General features: G+C 52.4%; 2 protein-coding genes across 2 annotated transcripts; one reads left to right on the forward strand and one right to left on the reverse strand.

Moving 5' to 3' along the window:
- The first annotated feature begins 1,847 nt into the window (after positions 1-1,847).
- Positions 1,848-9,672, forward strand: TNMD (tenomodulin). Its single transcript, XM_052672789.1, has 7 exons — positions 1,848-2,083; positions 2,166-2,300; positions 4,907-5,047; positions 5,947-6,048; positions 7,898-8,051; positions 9,067-9,233; positions 9,308-9,672. Exons 1-7 carry the CDS (start codon positions 2,036-2,038, stop codon positions 9,515-9,517), a joined length of 957 nt encoding a protein of 318 aa, XP_052528749.1. The 5' UTR covers positions 1,848-2,035; the 3' UTR covers positions 9,518-9,672.
- Positions 9,673-11,943: 2,271 nt separating this feature from the next.
- Positions 11,944-18,073, reverse strand: TSPAN6 (tetraspanin 6). The gene is made up of 8 exons (XM_052672790.1): positions 17,915-18,073; positions 17,619-17,807; positions 17,462-17,536; positions 16,485-16,583; positions 15,851-16,006; positions 15,072-15,155; positions 13,124-13,222; positions 11,944-12,722 (listed from the first exon to the last, which is right to left on the reverse strand). Exons 1-7 carry the CDS (start codon positions 17,999-18,001, stop codon positions 13,154-13,156), a joined length of 759 nt encoding a protein of 252 aa, XP_052528750.1. The 5' UTR covers positions 18,002-18,073; the 3' UTR covers positions 11,944-12,722; positions 13,124-13,153.
- Positions 18,074-18,164: the final 91 nt, after the last annotated feature.

Genomic DNA, 18,164 nt, shown 5'->3' on the forward strand with positions numbered 1-18,164 from the left:
AAGAGAAGCAAGAAGTGCAGAAAGGAGAGGAGGCAGTGAGCCTCTTATTGTCCTGTATAGAAATCAAATGCCTTTTAATCATTCCAAATGTTCTTCTGAGTATCAATTAGCCACACGTTAATATCAGCATTGCTTCTATTCCTCAGTTTGCATCAGATTAAATTCTCCCCCGTCATACAGACTGGCACTCATTAGCTTTGAAGAAAATTAGCAGTTGTTCCCTCTTCATTGGCGCCGATGGGAAATTTACATCAGAGCTGCTCTCCTATAGAAACCCTAATTGTCATCTTACAGCCATTGAACAATTTTCCCCAAAAACGTGTTTTGCTGCCACCAAACCCGGAATGTGGGGCTGGGCAGCACTACTGCTGCCTATGGAGAGTGGAGGCATGTGGGATGCCCATCCCTCTGCCTGCTCCTCATGTGTGATGATATTTATTGAGTTTTATTAACTTCCAGCCCTGGGAGGTTCTCACCTCTTCAAGTTAATTCAGCCGTCTGACTCCTGCCGGAGTTGTGCTGATTGTCATTAAAAAACTTGACATTTACCTTACAACAGTAATAAAATAATAATGCCTAATTTGGTTTATGAGTGGTATTTGCAGTGTTTCCTGTGCCTGGAGTGGGGGATATTGTGAAGATGGCTGCGATGCGGATCAATTATGTCTGGTTAACAGCGCTGCTGTAATTCTTTCCTGTAATCATAACCGCCTTTCAGTAGAGCAGCTCCAAAGTTTTTCTCTGAAACAGTAATTTTGACAGGGAAGGAAAAAAACAAAAAATGTTTTCAGTCCAAAACAGTTCCTTCAGTTTTCAGAACAAAAGCTTCAGAGGCGAAACTTCCCCATGAAAGGGAACGTGTGGAAGTAGAGCTGCGCTGGCTGCACATATTTGCTGCACTCAGGTTTCCAAAATATTTCAGATGTTTTCAAAGGCTGACTGCAATTGTTGCCCATTAAAAAAATGATTTTCCCCCCCGAATAACGTGCTGTCTGCCACTTGTCAGTACCGGCCTCTCATATTAGACACCCGCATACAGGGCTGGCAGCAGCTGAAGAGCCAGCACCGGTCCTGGCATCACCAGTGCTGCCATTTCTTCCTCTGCTTCTCACCAGAGAAAAAACGAATGTGGGTTTTTGACGTGGGTTTTCTTCCTTTCAGTACAGTTTTAATTAGTGCATCCCGCACTCACAGTTTTTATTAGCACAGACAGCTTGGGAAAAAGGAACGTGCCAGCTCCTCCGCACCAGGGAGCCACTGTCCTGCTCAGAGCACAGACTTTGCGCTGCAGTCCTGAAAGCCCTCCTCAAAACGGGTTCATTTCCATGAAGAGATGGGATGATTTCCACAAATGGAAATTGTTTTTAAGTACAAAAAAACATTTAGTCAGGAAATTCCAGGCCGGGCTGAACTGCGGGGCGATGCAGGAGCCGCACAAAGCGAGCGTGGGGTGCCAGGGCCCTCCACGGGGAGAGCTCGAATTCCTGTGGTGCTGGCAGGATGTGCACACATCTGCATGCACACACGCATCTGTGCACACACATGCAAATGCATACACATGGCTGTGTGCGCAGCTACTTGCACACACATGGATGCGTGCCCATGGGAACACCTGCACTGCTGCCGTGCCCATATCCACATCCCCACTGCCCCAGGAGCCTGGGGAGCCCTGGCACAGCCTGGGCACATCCAGGGATGGTGCAGGGGGAGAAGCAGAGGGCAGGGGCAGTGCTTGAAGCCCGGGAGCCCCAGCTGGGAGCTCATAAGAGGCCCGATGGGCACCGTGCAGTGGAGTTGAGCGAGGGCTCCTCTCCAAACTCATGGGAATCGCCCACAGCCTGCGAGCTGCCGACGTCCCCTCTCGCCCACCAGTGTTCCTGTCCCAGCCCCGGGGCAGGCGGGCTGCGGGGAACGCTGGCTGCAGCCGTCATCGGAGCCGCAGGAAGCCAGCCTTACTGCATGTGCAGCCCAGAGCCTGCGTAACTCCACCTCGAGCGCTCGTCCTCGCACACAGGGAGCAGCCAGCACCGAGATCATGGGAGGGACGTCGCAGCACGGCCCCGAGGACTGCCGCTTTCTGGATGTGAGTTTGCCGTGTGCTCGTGTCCTCGTCCCTTCGGGAGCGATGGCAGACCTCTGGATATTGTCCTTTTGTGCTTGTCTAGGCAGAAGCATCCAAGACCCGAAAGAAGACCCGCACCAGGTACAAGGTCTGCGGGCTGCTCTTCAGCGTGCTGCTCATTGCTCTCATCCTCGTACTCTTTGGTGTCAAACACCTGTGGAACCCAGCATCCAGACAAGTAAGTGCAGCCCTCGGGGCAGCGTTTTGGAGCGCTGCGCTCCCCCGCCTCCTTGCTTAAATTGAACTGTGCCCTGAAATACAGGCAAGTTTGCAAAATGTATTTTCTTGCACCACAAGGATTTGTGGGGACTTTTACAAAGCCTTGTATTATTCATAACTAGCTTTTACTTTATACAGGCTGGCTTTTTTCTCTGTCACCACATTCCTCTCCTAACTGACAATTAAAGGGTATGGAGCTGCACCACAAAGAGTTAAAGTTAGTCTCTTTCACGGGCAGCAAATTTCATGACAAGTAAGAAAATATTTTCCATTTCATTTCAATTATCTTGCCAGAAACCGGTGGAAAAGTCATTATGCCACCGCATATAGAGGAGAGAAAGCCAGGACGCAGTGGTGATTGATTGTCATGGATTGTATTTCTTACTTTAATGTGTCTGCAATGTGAGGGGATGGTGAGACGGATTAGCTTTTGGAGAGGGAGCTCCTGCTAACTGGATTGAGCTCCTCCGTTCCCTGCTCCCTCTGTGTGCTGTGCTCAGCTGGGAGGCCCTGGGTGCACCATGCTGGGGTTGATTTCCTACTCCTGACAGCCCGAAAATTCCTGTTGCACATCCCCTTTCCTACAGTGAGCTCCCCTCACTCCTCACCAACCCGTGGACCCCCAGGCGCCAGAAGCTTTGTCTTCTTATCAGCACATAGAAATAAATACCGCAAATAGAAGCAATAAAAGCCATATGTGCAGCCGGGCTCTTGCCAAGACGTTTATAAAGTCTCCACTGTTCCTCGAGAAGCACGGTGCGAGCCAGCGGGGTGGTGCTGACCCTGGGATGGGCTCTGACTCAGTTCAGATATCAAGGGAATGGCAAGAGGTCAGGTACAGGAAAATCCCAGCGTTGGCCAAAGGCAGTGTGGCTAAAACAAGTGGAGATGGGGCTGCTGGTAGCAAGTGACCAAGGGGAGAGACCACCCAGAGCTCACACGTGGGCAATCACCCTTTTAAAGTCATTTTATGTCAATGCAAATGACTTAAAAATGACCAAGAAAAATGACACTGGTGCTTTGCCTGTACTATCTCGGCAAGGAAGGAGATGTTGGGGAAAGTCTTACTTCCAGCACCAAGCGTCATCCCTGGGCTCTTGCAGCCCCACTGGCAGTGCGGAAGAACTTGGAGAATGTCAGCACTGAAAGCCTTTCTGCACCAGCCCTGGTGCCTGCAGCATGGCAGCGTTGACCCAGCACCGCCAGCACAAGCAGGAGCCATCAGTGAGGGGCTCACCACGGACATGCAAGGGGATGTTTTTCAAGGGCTGGCAAGCAAGAATTATTTTTAGCCCTATAAAACATCTCTCTGAGCAGCAGAGGGCAAGCCAAGCCCAAATGGGTTATTTGGCCATAGTGCTGGCATGAATAAGTCTTTGTAAATGGAGAGGAACTTGAGAGTAAGGTACCACTGAGGATCGTACCCTCCTACAGCTGATTTATGGCCCCGTGCACATGCTGTCAGTCAGAACAGGCAGCCTTCCAGCCACCTTAGGCTCTGCACTACTTTTTCCATATCATAAAGTCTATTGACATATATATATATCTTTATAAAAGCCTCCTGCTGACAAACAGGAGATGCCAGCGACTGCCAAGGAGCACATCATTCTTCACATTTTTACCAGGGGCAAAGGTATCCGGTAGTTACTGCACTGCTCAGCCAGCTCCAGCACCACAACATCCTCCTGAAGTTGCAAAATGGGGGATGCTGACCCGGAAAACCCTGAGAAGGATTTTGCACAAGCCCTTTGCTTCTGCACGTTGCTATTTGACTGGGGAAAAGAGACTCTGCGCAGCTCTCGCTGTGCCAGCAGGATCACTTCTGCGCTTCAAACAGCATCTGCCACTACTCATCCTTTAAGGGCCTGGCGTCCGCAGAGCCGGGAGGGCTGCCAGGCTCACTGTGCAGGGAAGAGAGGGCTGCTCCCCCGGCTCCCTGCGGGGACGAACACACCGGGGAGCAGGCTGTGACACCCTGCAGCTCCTCAGCAGCTCTTCAGCAGCCCTCGAGGAGGGCTTTGATCTGCAGGCGATCCCCAGTCTCCTCAAGGCAGGAGGAGGCACTTCTCAGGGAAAGCAGAAGGCACAGAGATGGAGCCAGCGAGCTGGGGACGGGGGATGGCGAAGTCCCTTAATCAGGGCTTCAGTCCAGCCTGGAACATAAATATAGGATGTTAGGAAAAAAATTCTTCTCAGAAAGAGTGGGGAGGTATTGGCACAGGCTGCCCTGGGAGGTGGTGGGATCACTGTCCTTGGAGGTGTTCCAGAACCGTGATGTTGCACTGAGTGATGTGGTTTAGTGGGCATGGTGGTGATGGATTGATCGTTGGACTGCATGATCTTAGTGGTCTTTTCCAACCTTAATGATTCTATCATAAATGGGTGTGGGATGAGCATCTTCTAGCCCCATGTTCACCTGCTGCTATTCAGGTTCTCCATTATCCCATAGCCAAGCACGTGCCTTCATCCTGCCTTTTTTCCCTTGGAGCTGCCTCTCGTTGCATGGGTACAGCAAAGACTAGAAAGGCAGTGGGGGCTCAGCCAGTGTGGTTTTGTCCCTTTCAGGTCTATGACATGGAGCACACCTTCTTCAGCCACGGCGAGAAGAAGAAAATTGTGATGGAGATCGACCCGCTGACCAGGACGGAGACCTTCAGGAGCGGGAATGGCACTGAGGAGATCCTGGAGATCCACGACTTCAAGAACGTGAGTGAGCAGGGTTTATGGGGGAAGCCCTGCCCAGACCCCATCTCCTTGCTGGGAGTTGTGGGGATGCTCTATGGGAGTCCCTGGCTCCCCAATGGAATGGGACCCAGCGGGTGCTTAAAATGCAACATGTGCTTCCCAGTCCAGCTGCAATAGGAACAAGAGGATCCCTTAGGATGCTGTGGTGTTGCCGGAGCACGCTCCAGGATGGTTTTGTTCTGCATCAGAGAGAGCAATCCCCATGTGCAGACCACCTGGGCATACTCTCAAAGGACAGGAGATGTGTGCCTACGTAAGCTTTAATAGTGGCAAGGTTCAGTTCCAGAAAAATACATTTTAAAAGCAAGACCTAGTTATTGGATTTACCCCTGCAAAGGAATGCAATCATCATAAATCTACCCAAACCCAGTACATTTGTCTGTCTGGAGAGCATTAAAACCTTGTGACAATGTTGTAGGCTCTCTCTGAAACCTAATTAAAATTTGTAGGGAACTACCTTGTGCAGTGACATATGGCAAAATTTTCAGCTAATAGCCTAGCAGGAACTGAGGGCTGAATGTTCATATAACCATAACGGTCAAATACTCTTCTGCATATTTTTATTTATGGTAACTGGAGCTCGTGATAGTTATAAGGAGAAGGGGAGCAAAGTGGAATTTTATGACTACCTGCCTTAAAATATTTGTAAAAAGCCCAATTCTCCCAAACCATAAAATGCAACATCCCTTAGGAGAACCTGTTAGTACGTCTTAGCACTGCTGCTGAGCAGAGTTTGCACAAAAACATCAACAGGAAAAATATGACTAAGCTCTGATCCAGCTGCACTCCCCGTAGGATGCTGTTATTTATCCTTCTGCTATGCCATGACTGCTTTCTTGCTCTTTGTTTTGATGCTGTAGGGAATAACTGGCATCTTCTTTGTGGGACTTCAAAAGTGCTTCATCAAAACTCAGACCAAAGTCATACCTGAGACTACGGAGACCAAGATCCCTGAGCTGGAGGTACGTGGGCAAAGCAGCACCCGAATCTGCGAGGCACCCAGTGCTCCCACTGCTCCAGGCTGTGATAGAGAAATAAGGAGTTGTGATTGCTTCATGAAATGATCTTATTGCAGAGGATTGCCTCTGAAAACAACAAGTCGAAAGAGACGGGATTAGGCAGCCGACAGACAAAAACCTCTTAGCACAATACCGGAGACCAAGAACAATAATCCTGTTGTAGTCAAAAAGGTCGCAAGGCAGCTCAGGATTAGCAATCACCAAAAAGTCAATCAAACTGCTTTCTCTGAGAACTGAGCCTCCTGTTCTAGAGCAGAATGAGGCAGAAGTAATGAGTTTAAAAGAGCAGCCGCATTTGCAAAATGCGATTTGGGAAAGCGCTCTGCCACTTGCATGCAGCCTGGCCAAGCACTGCCACCAAGGCATCTCGCACAAAGAAATGGTGTGCCAGCATGGCCCCAGCCTCCACAAGCCTCCCTTTTGCAGATGTGCCTTTAAATCTCACCTACTACATCTTGCTTGAACAAGGTGTGGCGTGTGGCATGGAAACAGTGCTACCTCCATCTCTCTGCTCCAGCAGGGGATGTGCCAGCTCTGTGCCACCAGTGGGGTGAGGGCAGCAGCCGTGCCCCATCCCCAAGCCTGCTCACTTGCAGGATGAGGGTCGGTTCAATCCCCATCCCCGGAAGCCATCACAAATTAAGTGCCAGCAGAACATGTGTTTGGAATAAAGCGCGGGCAAGAAACTTTTCCCTGAATCATGACCCAAATTCTGAGACACAGATTCTTTGATTATGCCATAAGAAGCTAATAGATCTTTTCTGCTACCACCATAAAACGGATGTGACTTTTCAGTCTTTAGCAGAACATTGCCCCAGGTAGAAAGCTGAAATGTAAAAGCCGGGGAGATAAATGTAGATTTAAGATCTACCATTTCTTCTGGGGAGCCTGACTGCTTTTGGAGAAATTGGGAAACGCAGTCAGTGCCTTCAGCAGCAATCTCTGCTCTCCTCCTTCCCCTGGTTCTCTGTAGTTTGGAGGGGGAAGCACAAAAGGAGGCAAAAAGCACACAAACTGGGGAAAATCCCTCCCGGAGCCCCAGCAGTGCCAGGCCGCCTTCCCAACGGGACGGCTTTTAGCAAAATGCTGAAAACAACTCAAAATCGGTCAGGTGTTGCTGGCTCTTGAGTAGGACTTCCTGAAGCCATATGGAAAAATTCTATAAAAGAAAAATGCAGCTCCAGACACCTTCTGGAGAGAAAAAGCCATTTGCCAGCTTGCTCTATGGGCCACCATCAGCACCATGCACCGCGCCGCCTTGGCAGACAGCACAGCACAGACCCATCCAATAATCTTTATATATCTCCCCCCTAAGTGCCTGCCAAAACACACCATGGAATAATGCAATGGCAGAGACATGTGGTATAAATTACAGAACACGGCCGTGCAAAGAATTTCTGCGAGGAATAAATTAAAGTGTTCGATCACAAAATCAGGAGCAGAAGGAGAGAGAAATTAAGTAGTAAGAGCAAAGCAGAGAGGAGATGTTTTAATCTTTGGTTTTAAATGAGCTAGGGAGCTCCAGAAGGCTGATCCAGATGGTGGGGACTGCAAAGGAGAAGACTTCTGCGGTGGTGGAGGTGGGGATGGTGGAGGATGGTGGAGGGAGGGAGGGGAGAGCAGGGTGATGCTGGTCAGATGTGCACCTGCTGAGACCCAAATCTAGGGTTTGAGGCAGACAAATCTAGGTGCTTGAAGTGGAGATGTGCATTAGGGTTAGGAAGAGAAGATGGGTGCTGAGCTGGGGTGAGGGTGCCTTACCATGCTGTTCTCAAATTTGACTCTTCCTCAGGGTGAAGAAATCACCACCACCTACTTTGAGCAGTCCATGGTCTGGGTGCCTGGTGAAAAACCCATTCAGAACAAGGAGTTCCTGAAGAGCTCCAAAATTTTTAACATCTGTAGAAATGTGACCATCTACTGGATCCACCCAACGCCAATAGCAGGTACAAGGAGCCATCTCCTTCCCCAGATACCTGCGGGGTGACTGCTGGCAGCAGCCGTGCCGCCTCCCCTGTCTCCTCTGCTACTATCCCACTCCTGCTGCCCTGCTGTAAGTCTCAGACATGAGTTCAATGCTTGCCACAACCAAGAGGGAATATGCCAATGTAACAATGTGCCGACAGTTCTCTCTGCAAAGCGTTAGTCTCCTCCGGCTCCCCACCGCTCTGCACTTTGTAAAGTGTCCTCCCCCCTCGTAATAAAGGCAGAAAACTCCTTTGTACCTGCAAGGAAGCCAGCACTGCTGGAAACTGGGACGCCTAAATTCTCATCGCCACATGAACATCAGAGCAGGAGCAGCCATCCGCTTCTCAATTACACAACAGGGCTGCCACCTCCAGCTGCTCGCCACACGTTCCACAGAGGCCACAACCTCTGAGATCTGCTGGCATAATTACCCACTCTCTAACCCATTTCTATCAGAATGAGCTTGTTTAAAACCTCAACCAAGACACCTCCCTCCTCAGCGGCCGTGGAGGCACGATGTCTTGTCTCATGCAGTACCAAGTGACTCATGGCCACCAGTACCCTGCTGTGCCCCCCATCTCCTCTGTCATCTCCATTTGTGATAAAATTTCAGCAAAGGAAATCAGTGTCACAATGGGTCTGGCCTAAACGACAAGCAGATGCTGTAGCAGGGCCAGAAGTGCTCGTAAGAACACTCAGGTTGGATGTTAGGAGAAGTTTCTTCACGGAAAGAGCAGTGATGCCACTGGCACAGGCTGCCCAAGGAGTGGAGGGATCACTGGAGGTGTTCCAAAGCCGTAGGGATGTGGCACTGAGGGATGTGGTTATGGATATGGTGGGGGTGGGTTGGATTGGACTGGATGATCTTAGAGGTTTTTCTGAACTGCAATGATTCTATCCTTCCAAACAACCCAGCAGAATTGAAAGTGCCCCAGATGACGTTGCGTCAGAGGGTCCAAGCTGGGGATCTGTAAACATGGGTTCTTCCCACAGCTCCAGAGCTGGCTGGCCTGGCAAGAACAGAAGAAGATACCGGGCTGTTCACGGATGACCAGAACTGGCTGGATGGGGGCAATGAGCGTGGGATGGAGGCTGCCCTACCAGGACCCAAGCGCCGGACACGGCAGCTGACAGAAGAGGACCTGCCTGTCAACGACTACGTGAGTGTGGGGAAGCACGCGCTGGGGTGCCCAGCAGCACCCAGGCCGCACTGACGGCTGACTCTCTCTCACAGACAGAAAACGGGCTGGAGTTCCACCCGCTGTGGGATGAGCGGGGCTACTGCTGTGCACAGTGCCGCCGCGCCAACCGCTACTGCTGGCGGGTCTGCGAGCCGCTGCTGGGCTACTACCCCTACCCGTACTGCTACCAGGGCGGCAGGGTGATCTGCCGTATCATCATGCCCTGCAACTGGTGGATCGCACGCATGCTGGGCCGGGTGTAAGCCCTGCGCGCACCCACTGAGCCCCCAGGTAGAGCCCTGCAGGCCGTGGGACCCCCAAACAGGCTGCAGACTCCGAGCGTGGCTCCGAGGGCTGGGCCAGGCTGGCGTCATCGCCCCACTGAGAGGCAAGCAATAAATGTCCTATATGAGCGATTGCAAAGAAAATGGAACGTCGTTTCGTCTCAGCCTGTGATGCTTAATGGGTCTGAGGAGTGATCTAATTGCTTGGCTGCTTCCTCGTGAGCAGCCATAACTCAGGTGCAGGGAGTCGCCTTGCTGGGAACGTGCTGGGGTCCCCAGTGTGCTCCTTGTTAACAACACACGGCACCCCTCAGCTTTGGTGCCCTTGGGGATGTTCAGGAGTCTCTGGTGACAGCTGTGACAGCTCCAGGTGCCCCTAGCATCTTGCAGGGTGACGGGGCTCCCTGCACAAAGAGCCCAAGTGGTAGCCAGCAGAAAAACGGCAACCAAAACTGGAGGAAATTGAGGTGCAAATGGCCCTGAGTGCCATCAGCTGTCCCCCAGCCAAGAAACAGGCAAAGCCTGCAAAGACGAAAAATAGTCTTCCAACTGCTGCCACACCGAGGACGCTCAACTTTCACAGCCAAAATCTCAGATTTTCTCTCTTTTGATTTCACCCACAAAAACACCTGTTCCAGCAAAGGAAGATGCACATCAGCAATCAGCAGGTGCTGAGCACTCATCACAGGCATTGCTGCAGCCCCTCAGGCTCCACATCCCCATGTGCAGTGTGTCCCCAGCACTGTGTCCCTGCAGGCACCCTGCCCCAATACCCATGTTCAGCTCCCAGCAGGGCCTGGCCAGCAGCCCACCGTTTAGCCAGCCCCAGGCAAACACACAGCTTAGGAGTGAATGTTTCCTTCCCTCCCTGCATCAGCAAAGTGGTGATTAGGCTTAGACAAATAACAGGAAAACATCCTCAGGTCCTTTGGCAGCTCAGCTCCCCAAAGCCCCTCTCCTTTTCAGCCAAATCATGCCTGAGGATTTAAGACTCTCAAAGCACAGAGCTGACCCAAGGGCTAGCCCCATGCATCCCCTGCAGCAATCCAGGGGCTCACAGCCTGCTGTTTGAGCCTCCTGAGCTTCAGCTCTCCTGGGAGCCAAATGCTGCCAAGCAGCTCTGACACCCCACAGGCATCACTGACCAAAGCCATGTCACCAAGGAGCACACACTGCTCAGTGGAAGCCATCCCCAGCACAGGGCAGGGCACCGAGCTCCCTGTGGGACTGCTAATTGCAGAAGTGTGTGGCACAGAGACGTGCTGAGCTGCTCAGCCATGCGTGCATAGGGCTCCCTGTACAGTCATCCCTGGGGACTGCAGGCAGCCCTGGGGACAGCCAGGCATTTCTGGTGAGTCCCCCCCACAAGCACGAGGCATTTCCACAGCCACCTGCACTAGCAAAGCAGTGTTTTGCATGCAAGTCCACGCCTGCACACACTGCCAGACAGGTAAAAAGCCAGCAGGGTAAAGGCAGCTCTGACCAGCCTGGCACCAAAGCCAGTCAAACAGGGATAATTCCATGCCTCCTTGCTTTCGCATGGCTTTACCAAGAAGAAAGGTGTATTCAAACACAGCCCTGCTTCTCACGTGTTGTTGCTTGGTCTCCATCCATCAGTTCCACTCTCTGCAGCTGCTCCCATGCTCTGACGCACTCTGCCTCGCCTTCCAAACCTACGAGGCTCACAACAGCCAGCCAGGGCTGACACCAGCTTGATTTATTCAGTGAGGTCAAAGGAGACACAAGCACTTCAAGCTGCTTCCCTCCAGCTTCCTCCATCAGCAGTGAAGCTGCCCTACACCTGCCCTGTCCCGCAGGGTGCTGGGGCAGCTTGCCTACACAGGAGAAGCATGATGACAAAGAGCTGCCACTCACACCCACACCTTCACTCCACCACCCCACAGCCCTCACAGCTTTGATGATTGTAAACTGAAAACATTCCCACTTCCAAGGAGAGCTTTCCATTAAACCACCACGCTCAGGGCAGCAGTGCCTAGCACTGAGAGAGCACAAGGAAGAGCAGCTCTGAGCACACACAAACCTTCCATCCGCATCTCCTGGCTCCAGTGGTGCTGCAGCACACTGTGCTCTGAGCACAGGATGGACACACTTTGCACCAGGGCTGAACTCCGGCCTCTGCATTCCTCCAGCAGCTCCTGGGCTGAGATGCTTCAGGCCTTTTGTTTCAGCACAGTTGCACAACGTTTTTTTATGAAGAAAATTCAATTACAAAAGTTATTTGTAAGCACAAGGGCACCGGTGAGTATTTGAGAAACATGAGCTGCAGAGGCCCAGCGGTCACCAGCTGGCCTGGGGTCAGCACATCACTTTGCAGCTGGGTTGCTGCTGCTGCTTGCAGGGACTTGAGAAGAATTTCCAGGAGATTAATAGAAAAGCCAGGGCAGTTTCGTAGAGTAAAATATCTTAATATTTATTGTGTCTCAGGACAAAAGAGTTCTACTCAATACACAAAACGAGTTAAAGCAGCATGTAATACTGACGATCAAGTCACAGCTGACTCGGTGCAAGGACACCTACACCAAGGTAAAGGCACCAGGACCTATATCACCAAACCCTGCTAAAGCTTAGAAAGAATCGCTACAGCCTGTACTTCAAAAAGTACAACTATAAAAAAATATATAAAATCCAGCATGAGGACGAGAGCTTGGCAACTAGCCGAGACCTTGCTGAGCAAAGAGCTTCAGCAAGCAGGCACTGCTTGAACGGGACAGCAGCCCCATCTGAAGAAGAAACGTGGCCAGTGATTGAGCCTGAACAGAGAGAGGGATGCAAAAGGGGCTGAGAACAGAATTCAGAGATGAGAGAAAGCACTGCTTTCCCAAGGGAGGCACTTAGTGAGAACAGCTTCTGCCCAGGAGCAGGACAGCCAACAAGGCTGCAATGAATGGTGGCAGCGGCCGCTCCGGCGCAGTTGAGAGAAGTCCAGCACCCGCAGGAGTGCAGCTACTGCAACCTCCTCAGCCACGCTAATTATCCCACTCAGTGGTACAGTAGAGTAGTGTTAGGACAAGTCCCCAAGCACACCAGAACAGCTGTTGCACTCGTTTCGATGAGCTATCTGAGGAGAGGATCAGTCAATTCAAAGCAAGACTTCATGAGGCAGCGTCCGGAGGAAAACTGCAGGTGGTGTGGTCTTCCCCCACACAGCGAGCAGGAGGAATGCCTGCCATTCAGAAGACACCATTAACAAACACAGCATTTAGAGGCCCACAGTTATACACCATGGAGGAGGGTGCAGCAGACAGGGCTCAGCAGATGCCTTATTGCATGGCTCAGCAGCATGCTGCAGGAGGCAATGGCAGCAGCCACGGACAGACCAGAGGTGGAGGCCCAAGTTTAATGGGACAGCATCACAGGCAGCACCAGCAAGACCACAGGGGACCTGCATGCTCTGTTTTTGATAAAGATGAAATAGTTTCCCCTCGCTTCCACCCCCATCTCGCTTCCACCCCCTCCATCACCATGGAAGTACACACACTGCCCACACTGTGGTTTAGGAGTTTGCAAACAGCCCTGAAAGCTCAGTCTAGCACAGCCAAGGCTTATGTCAACAGATAGACGTACCTTAGTCAAAGCCACTGTGCACTGGGGGGGCTACACCATCTCATACTGGTTGTTCGTGATGTACTGGGACAGACAGCAGGCGAGGATGATGCCAACCAACTGAAGAAAAGAGGAAAGACGCAATAGAGGTGGCCCAAAATAAGACACTGTGCTCTAGTGGGAAAACCTGACCAACTGCTCCATTCATCATCAGGCACTCACATCTCAGTTTTATAACATACAAAGACAGGGGGATTTACAAACCACAGACAGGCTGCTGCACCCCCTTCAGAGTAAGGGGGAGAGACTGAAGGAGGGGTTCCTGGTAGGTATCAACCAAGATAGCTCCTCGCAAGTGATGCTCCACATTCCACCCTCTTAGATATTGCTTTATGAAGCATCTACTGTTATACAGAAGCTTCAGAAATTACACCGATTTCAGGAGCATCACAGCCAATTGCACAACCAACAGGGAACAACCACCTCTCCTGGCTGCAAGGGCAGTGGGGAAACAAGGCTGTTGTTTCACATCAGCAACACATGCAGAACACGCTGCTGTTATCACACGTGGCCTTTCAGCTCCACACAGACACTTAGAGCTTGATCCTGCAGGAGTTTGACCTACAGAAGCCAAGTTAGAGGCACATTTACATGATTGGTCCCTGCTGGCTGTACAACACAGCAAAGACTTGCTGAATGAGTGATAAAAACCAGGAAATGGCTGCAATTCCCCAGCCTGGTGTTAGCCAAGCTAATTGCACGGCCGGAGCCGGGGGAAGCAGGCAGCTCACAGTCTGCGTGTCAGTCACGTCTCAGCCGCCCCATGCGGAGCACAGCTCAGCTCACATCAGCGTGGGAGGAGAGCAGAGATCAGCCCCAGCTCCTGGCCCCTCTGAGCCACAGCTGAAGGCTCCTTGTAGCACAGACTGCATCCGTAGCCCTCCTGGCTTCAGCTTCATCCATGTTATTCAGCTTTCATTGCAGGACAGGCAGGGTGACACGCTCATGTCTTGGTGAGGTTGCACACCTTCCTCTCCCCACACTGGTGCTGTTATCTGCTGGTCCTGTGCCTCCAAGGTCTCATCGTGGCTTCAGGACCACGGAAGGGCAAACTCACTTCGCTCCCAACTGAAAACCTGTCAAGCTTGATCTGCATCCAGAGCTGAGTGAGTTTTGCAAACCCAGAAAAATAAAGGCCTGCTATGCATCCTGCAGCCCCTGCTGTAACACATCAGATCTGGATTTCCCAAGCGCTCAGCCCCATTGTGCACAGCTCCTCGGGAAACCCAGACCATGGCATTCACTATGCACAAAGCCCAATTTAGCTAGGAACTCAGGGGCAGAGGCCTCTCGTTTCCTGCTGGGATAAAGCCTGTCAGATTACAGGACACTAAGCACATTGTTGCATGAAGCCCGTGCAGGAAGTGTCCTACAGGATAAAGTAAACTGGAGGCTGAGGAGCTGGAGGGGGAGGAAGCAATTGCAGGTTGTGGTGGTGTGCAGGGCATGAGGTCTCTCATCAGAGTCACCAGCACAGGGGATGCTACACAGGTGCTCCAAGGACCCAACCACACAGAATGAGCCCAAAACAGTTAAAAGGGAAGACAAGGTAGGAAAAGGAAGGGCATTGATTGGGCCTTTGCCAACAGCAAACGCAGGGAGTTTACCCAGAGCAATACAGACTCTGTTCAGCTGCTTTGGTTTTTCTTCAAAGTCAGTTGTATAAAGGAACTCTTTCCTAATAACCTGGGCTCTGAGAGACAGAGCTGGTGCTGCAGCCTTGGGTTTAAGAGAGTAGAGGTTGCACAGCGGTGAGGTTAAATACAGATTAGCTGCAGAGCTGCTCCTCTCTGGCTGAGAAAGGCTGTGGCTTTTGTACACAGACAAACTGCACAGAAATTGAATGCCTCTGGAGAGACCCTGGCTTCACCCTGCACTGCTTCTGTTCCCAGTAGCAAGTGAAATTTACCTGGAAGCATGCGATGCCAAAGGAGATGCCAGCCACAACACTCATTTTTGACTCCATTGTTGATGTTACCAGGAAAAAACAACCCTGCAGGAGAGGAAGAGTGAGCACGTGGGTCCAGGACTTTCTGTCTCCCCCCTCCCCCCCATCACAAACCTGCCTCTCCATGGAACCCTGGTGCAGGAGAAAGAGTGCTCCGGCTTGCTGCACGACTGTCACCCTCCTGCTTGGCCTTGGCCAAACCACACAGCACCAGTGCTGGGCTGGCCACCGATTGGTGCAGCGTTATCAAAGGCAGCACCGCCCCTGGCTTTCCCTTAATGTGAGCACTGGGTTAAACAAAGTGACTCATCTGATGAGCATCCTCTGCATAACCCCTGCACACATCACCAGTGATCCCTCCACTATGAAGTCACCTGTGCTCACCACACAAGCAGGACTTTGCACAGCAGCTGACAAACGTCAGCACTACGGAACGAACTTGACCAGGAAATTACATCCTTATTCTCTTGTTCTCAGAAATGCACAGGCCTAGGTGCAAACACTGGGGTCAGGCTGATCCCTGACCTTCAGGGAAGGACTAGGAGGGACTGCAGGTGGGAAGAGAGGCTCCTTCCTGCATATCCTTCCTTTACATCCACTCCAGAGGGATCCTTGAGCCACAGGGTGTGTGCATTTATGAAGAAGTTGTCCTTTCAAGTGAAGACCAAACCCTTCCTTATCCAACCAGCTCTTCCTTCCCAACCTACAAATTCCAGGGAATGTTTATGAGTGTAACTTACATCCACAAACACTTTCTGCTTGGCTTTGCTTGGGTCCCTCAGATCCTCCACCGAACAGCCATCCTGGCTCTTGCAGCAGCTCTGAGGGATTCCCTTCTGGGTGAAGTATTCGGTCTTCTCCCAGTCTGAGTAGTTCTGTACCCCGCAGCAGTGCAGCTGTCAGGAGAAGTAAGGATGATCACATCAGGATCCCAGTACCCCAGCCCTACAGGCACTCCTGCAGCAGCTCCTGAGCCCTCAACACTCCATATCCCAGCACACATCTAGGAAGCCCTTCAACTCCCACTCAGCACCTCTTCCCCGAAAAGGCTTTCCTCCCCAACCTAGCATAAGCATCCTTACGATCCTCAATCACCAGGATGCCCTAAATGCAGCAACAGAGACTGCCTGTGCTCCAGAGACCCTCCTCACCAGCCCTAACTTGGACCAGATGCTTTCCATGTGTGGCTGCTTGTCCTTCCTGAGAGGCAGCAGCAGGAGGGCTCTGAGTGCTCCTCCTACCATCCTGTTGTGCAAGAGGACATCGAATGCAGTGATGGAGGGGAACACCCAGCCAGGAACACCCAGGGGCTGGGCGGATGCACCTGGATGCCCCTACCCTCCATGATCCAAAAAGGCAGAGAGGGGCACTCACAGTTCTCTGGATGGTGTCGACCGCCTCGCTGTGATGATCCACCGTCCCATTGTAGTTCTTCAAGGCCAGATTGAGGTTGCTCTCAAAGTTTGTCTTTATCTGCAAGAGAGAGGTCTCGGCAGCCATGTGAGGAGGACATTGTGGTGCTGTCCCCATGCACGCTTTGGGACCTCAGCCCCACATTAGTCACCACTTGGTGATGGCAGGAATGACTCTGGTCATGGCCTGCAGGCATTCCCCGCTGACCCAGGCAATTACACACGCTATTACAAGGCAGGAGGTGTCTTTGTGGTGCCTAGAGCGTGCATGCAGTAATACAGCCCTACGTCCTGCCAGCTCTCCCAATTAGCAGGTTGCTCCACAGCAGAGAAACCTTCCTAGCAGCCTTACGCACAGAAAACAGAAAGTAAAGAACATTTATATACAGGTTTCAGAAAATATATCATTCTGTGATTCTATAGCAGGACAAGGGGAAATGGTTTTAAGTTGAGGGAGGGAAGGTTTAGGTTGGATGTCAAGGGGAAGTTCTTTACTATGAGAGTGGTGAGGTGCTGGAACAGGCTGCCCACAGAGGCTGTGGATGCCCCATTCCTGGAGGTGTTCAAGGCCAGGTTGGATGGGGCCCTGGGCAGCCAGGTCTAGTATCAAATGGGGAAGCTGGTGGCCCTGCACGTGGCAGGCGGTTGGAGATTCATGATCCTTGAGGTCCCTTCCAACCCTGGCCATTCTGCGATTCTGGCAGACAGAGATGCCCAGGGTTGATCAGCAGGTCAGCTCCCTGCACATACAACCCTTGCTGTCTCCAGCAAACTGAACCTTTATGACTCCTTACCAGGACCAAGCTGCTCCTCTGGCCCCCTCCAGCCCTCCTAACGCTGCCCTAGCAGCACCTCCAACCCTCCAAGTGGATGAGACCAGTCCACAGAGATCCGACCCACGAGCCCCCACTGCTGCACGTTAGCAAGGGGCACACTCACCTCGTGCCTGAAAACAAACCCGACGACGGCAGCCACCAGCACGATGAGGAAGATGAGGGACAGCAGCATGGCGTACTGCAGGCAGGAGACAAGAGTGCGATGGGTCGGGTGCCCCAACGGGAACCGCTCCCCTCCTGCCCCGCGGGGCGGCACCTACCAGCTTCAGCATCCACGTGCTGCCGCGGCAGGTGGCGAAGCAGCCGAAGGTGCCCAGCAGCACCACGACGACGCCGGCGCCCATCAGGACAAAGGGCACGTTGGTGGCTTTCTCATCCAGCAGCGAGAAGTAGACGGCCAGGCTCACCCTGCCCCACACGCCCACGGCCAGCAGCACGATGCCCGATACCTGCGGAGAAGAGAGAAAGCCGCCCTGTCGCGATACGGCAGAGCGGCCGCGACAAGCCCGCGGGGCTCGGGCAGGGCGAGGACTCGCGGGCTCGGCCCGGCGCTCACCCAGAAGACGAAGGTATAGGTGAGGAGCACGCTTTTCAGGCAGGTGATCACCGGCTTCGTCTGCAGCCGCCGCGACGGAGACGCCATGGCCGGACCGGGCCGAGCTGCGTCCGGCCGAGCTCCAGCGAGCCGAGCCGAGCCGAGCCGAGCACCGCCCCGTCGGGGAGGCCCCGGCCCGCCCCGCGCCGCCGGGCATTGCCGAAGACTCACGAAGTTTACCGAATGTTCACGAAAACGGCCGAGCGCACCC

Source organism: Tympanuchus pallidicinctus, unplaced genomic scaffold (genome assembly GCF_026119805.1).
Source record: "Tympanuchus pallidicinctus isolate F22 unplaced genomic scaffold, pur_lepc_1.0 scaffold13, whole genome shotgun sequence".
Taxonomy (NCBI): Eukaryota; Metazoa; Chordata; class Aves; order Galliformes; family Phasianidae; genus Tympanuchus; species Tympanuchus pallidicinctus.

What these genes read in the sequence shown, in the direction of transcription:
- TNMD (XM_052672789.1), top strand. Translation starts at nt 2,036, where the DNA reads ATGGGAGGGACGTCGCAGCACGGCCCCGAGGACTGCCGCTTTCTGGAT. An exon ending in AGATCCACGACTTCAAGAAC is followed by an intron (nt 5,048 to 5,946) that starts GTGAGTGAGCAG and finishes TTGATGCTGTAG; the next exon opens with GGAATAACTGGCATCTTCTT. An exon ending in CCAAGATCCCTGAGCTGGAG is followed by an intron (nt 6,049 to 7,897) that starts GTACGTGGGCAA and finishes ACTCTTCCTCAG; the next exon opens with GGTGAAGAAATCACCACCAC.
- TSPAN6 (XM_052672790.1), bottom strand. Translation starts at nt 18,001, where the DNA reads ATGGCGTCTCCGTCGCGGCGGCTGCAGACGAAGCCGGTGATCACCTGC. An exon ending in CCTATACCTTCGTCTTCTGG is followed by an intron (nt 17,808 to 17,914) that starts GTGAGCGCCGGG and finishes TCTTCTCCGCAG; the next exon opens with GTATCGGGCATCGTGCTGCT. An exon ending in TCGACACCATCCAGAGAACT is followed by an intron (nt 16,007 to 16,484) that starts GTGAGTGCCCCT and finishes TTCTCCTGACAG; the next exon opens with CTGCACTGCTGCGGGGTACA.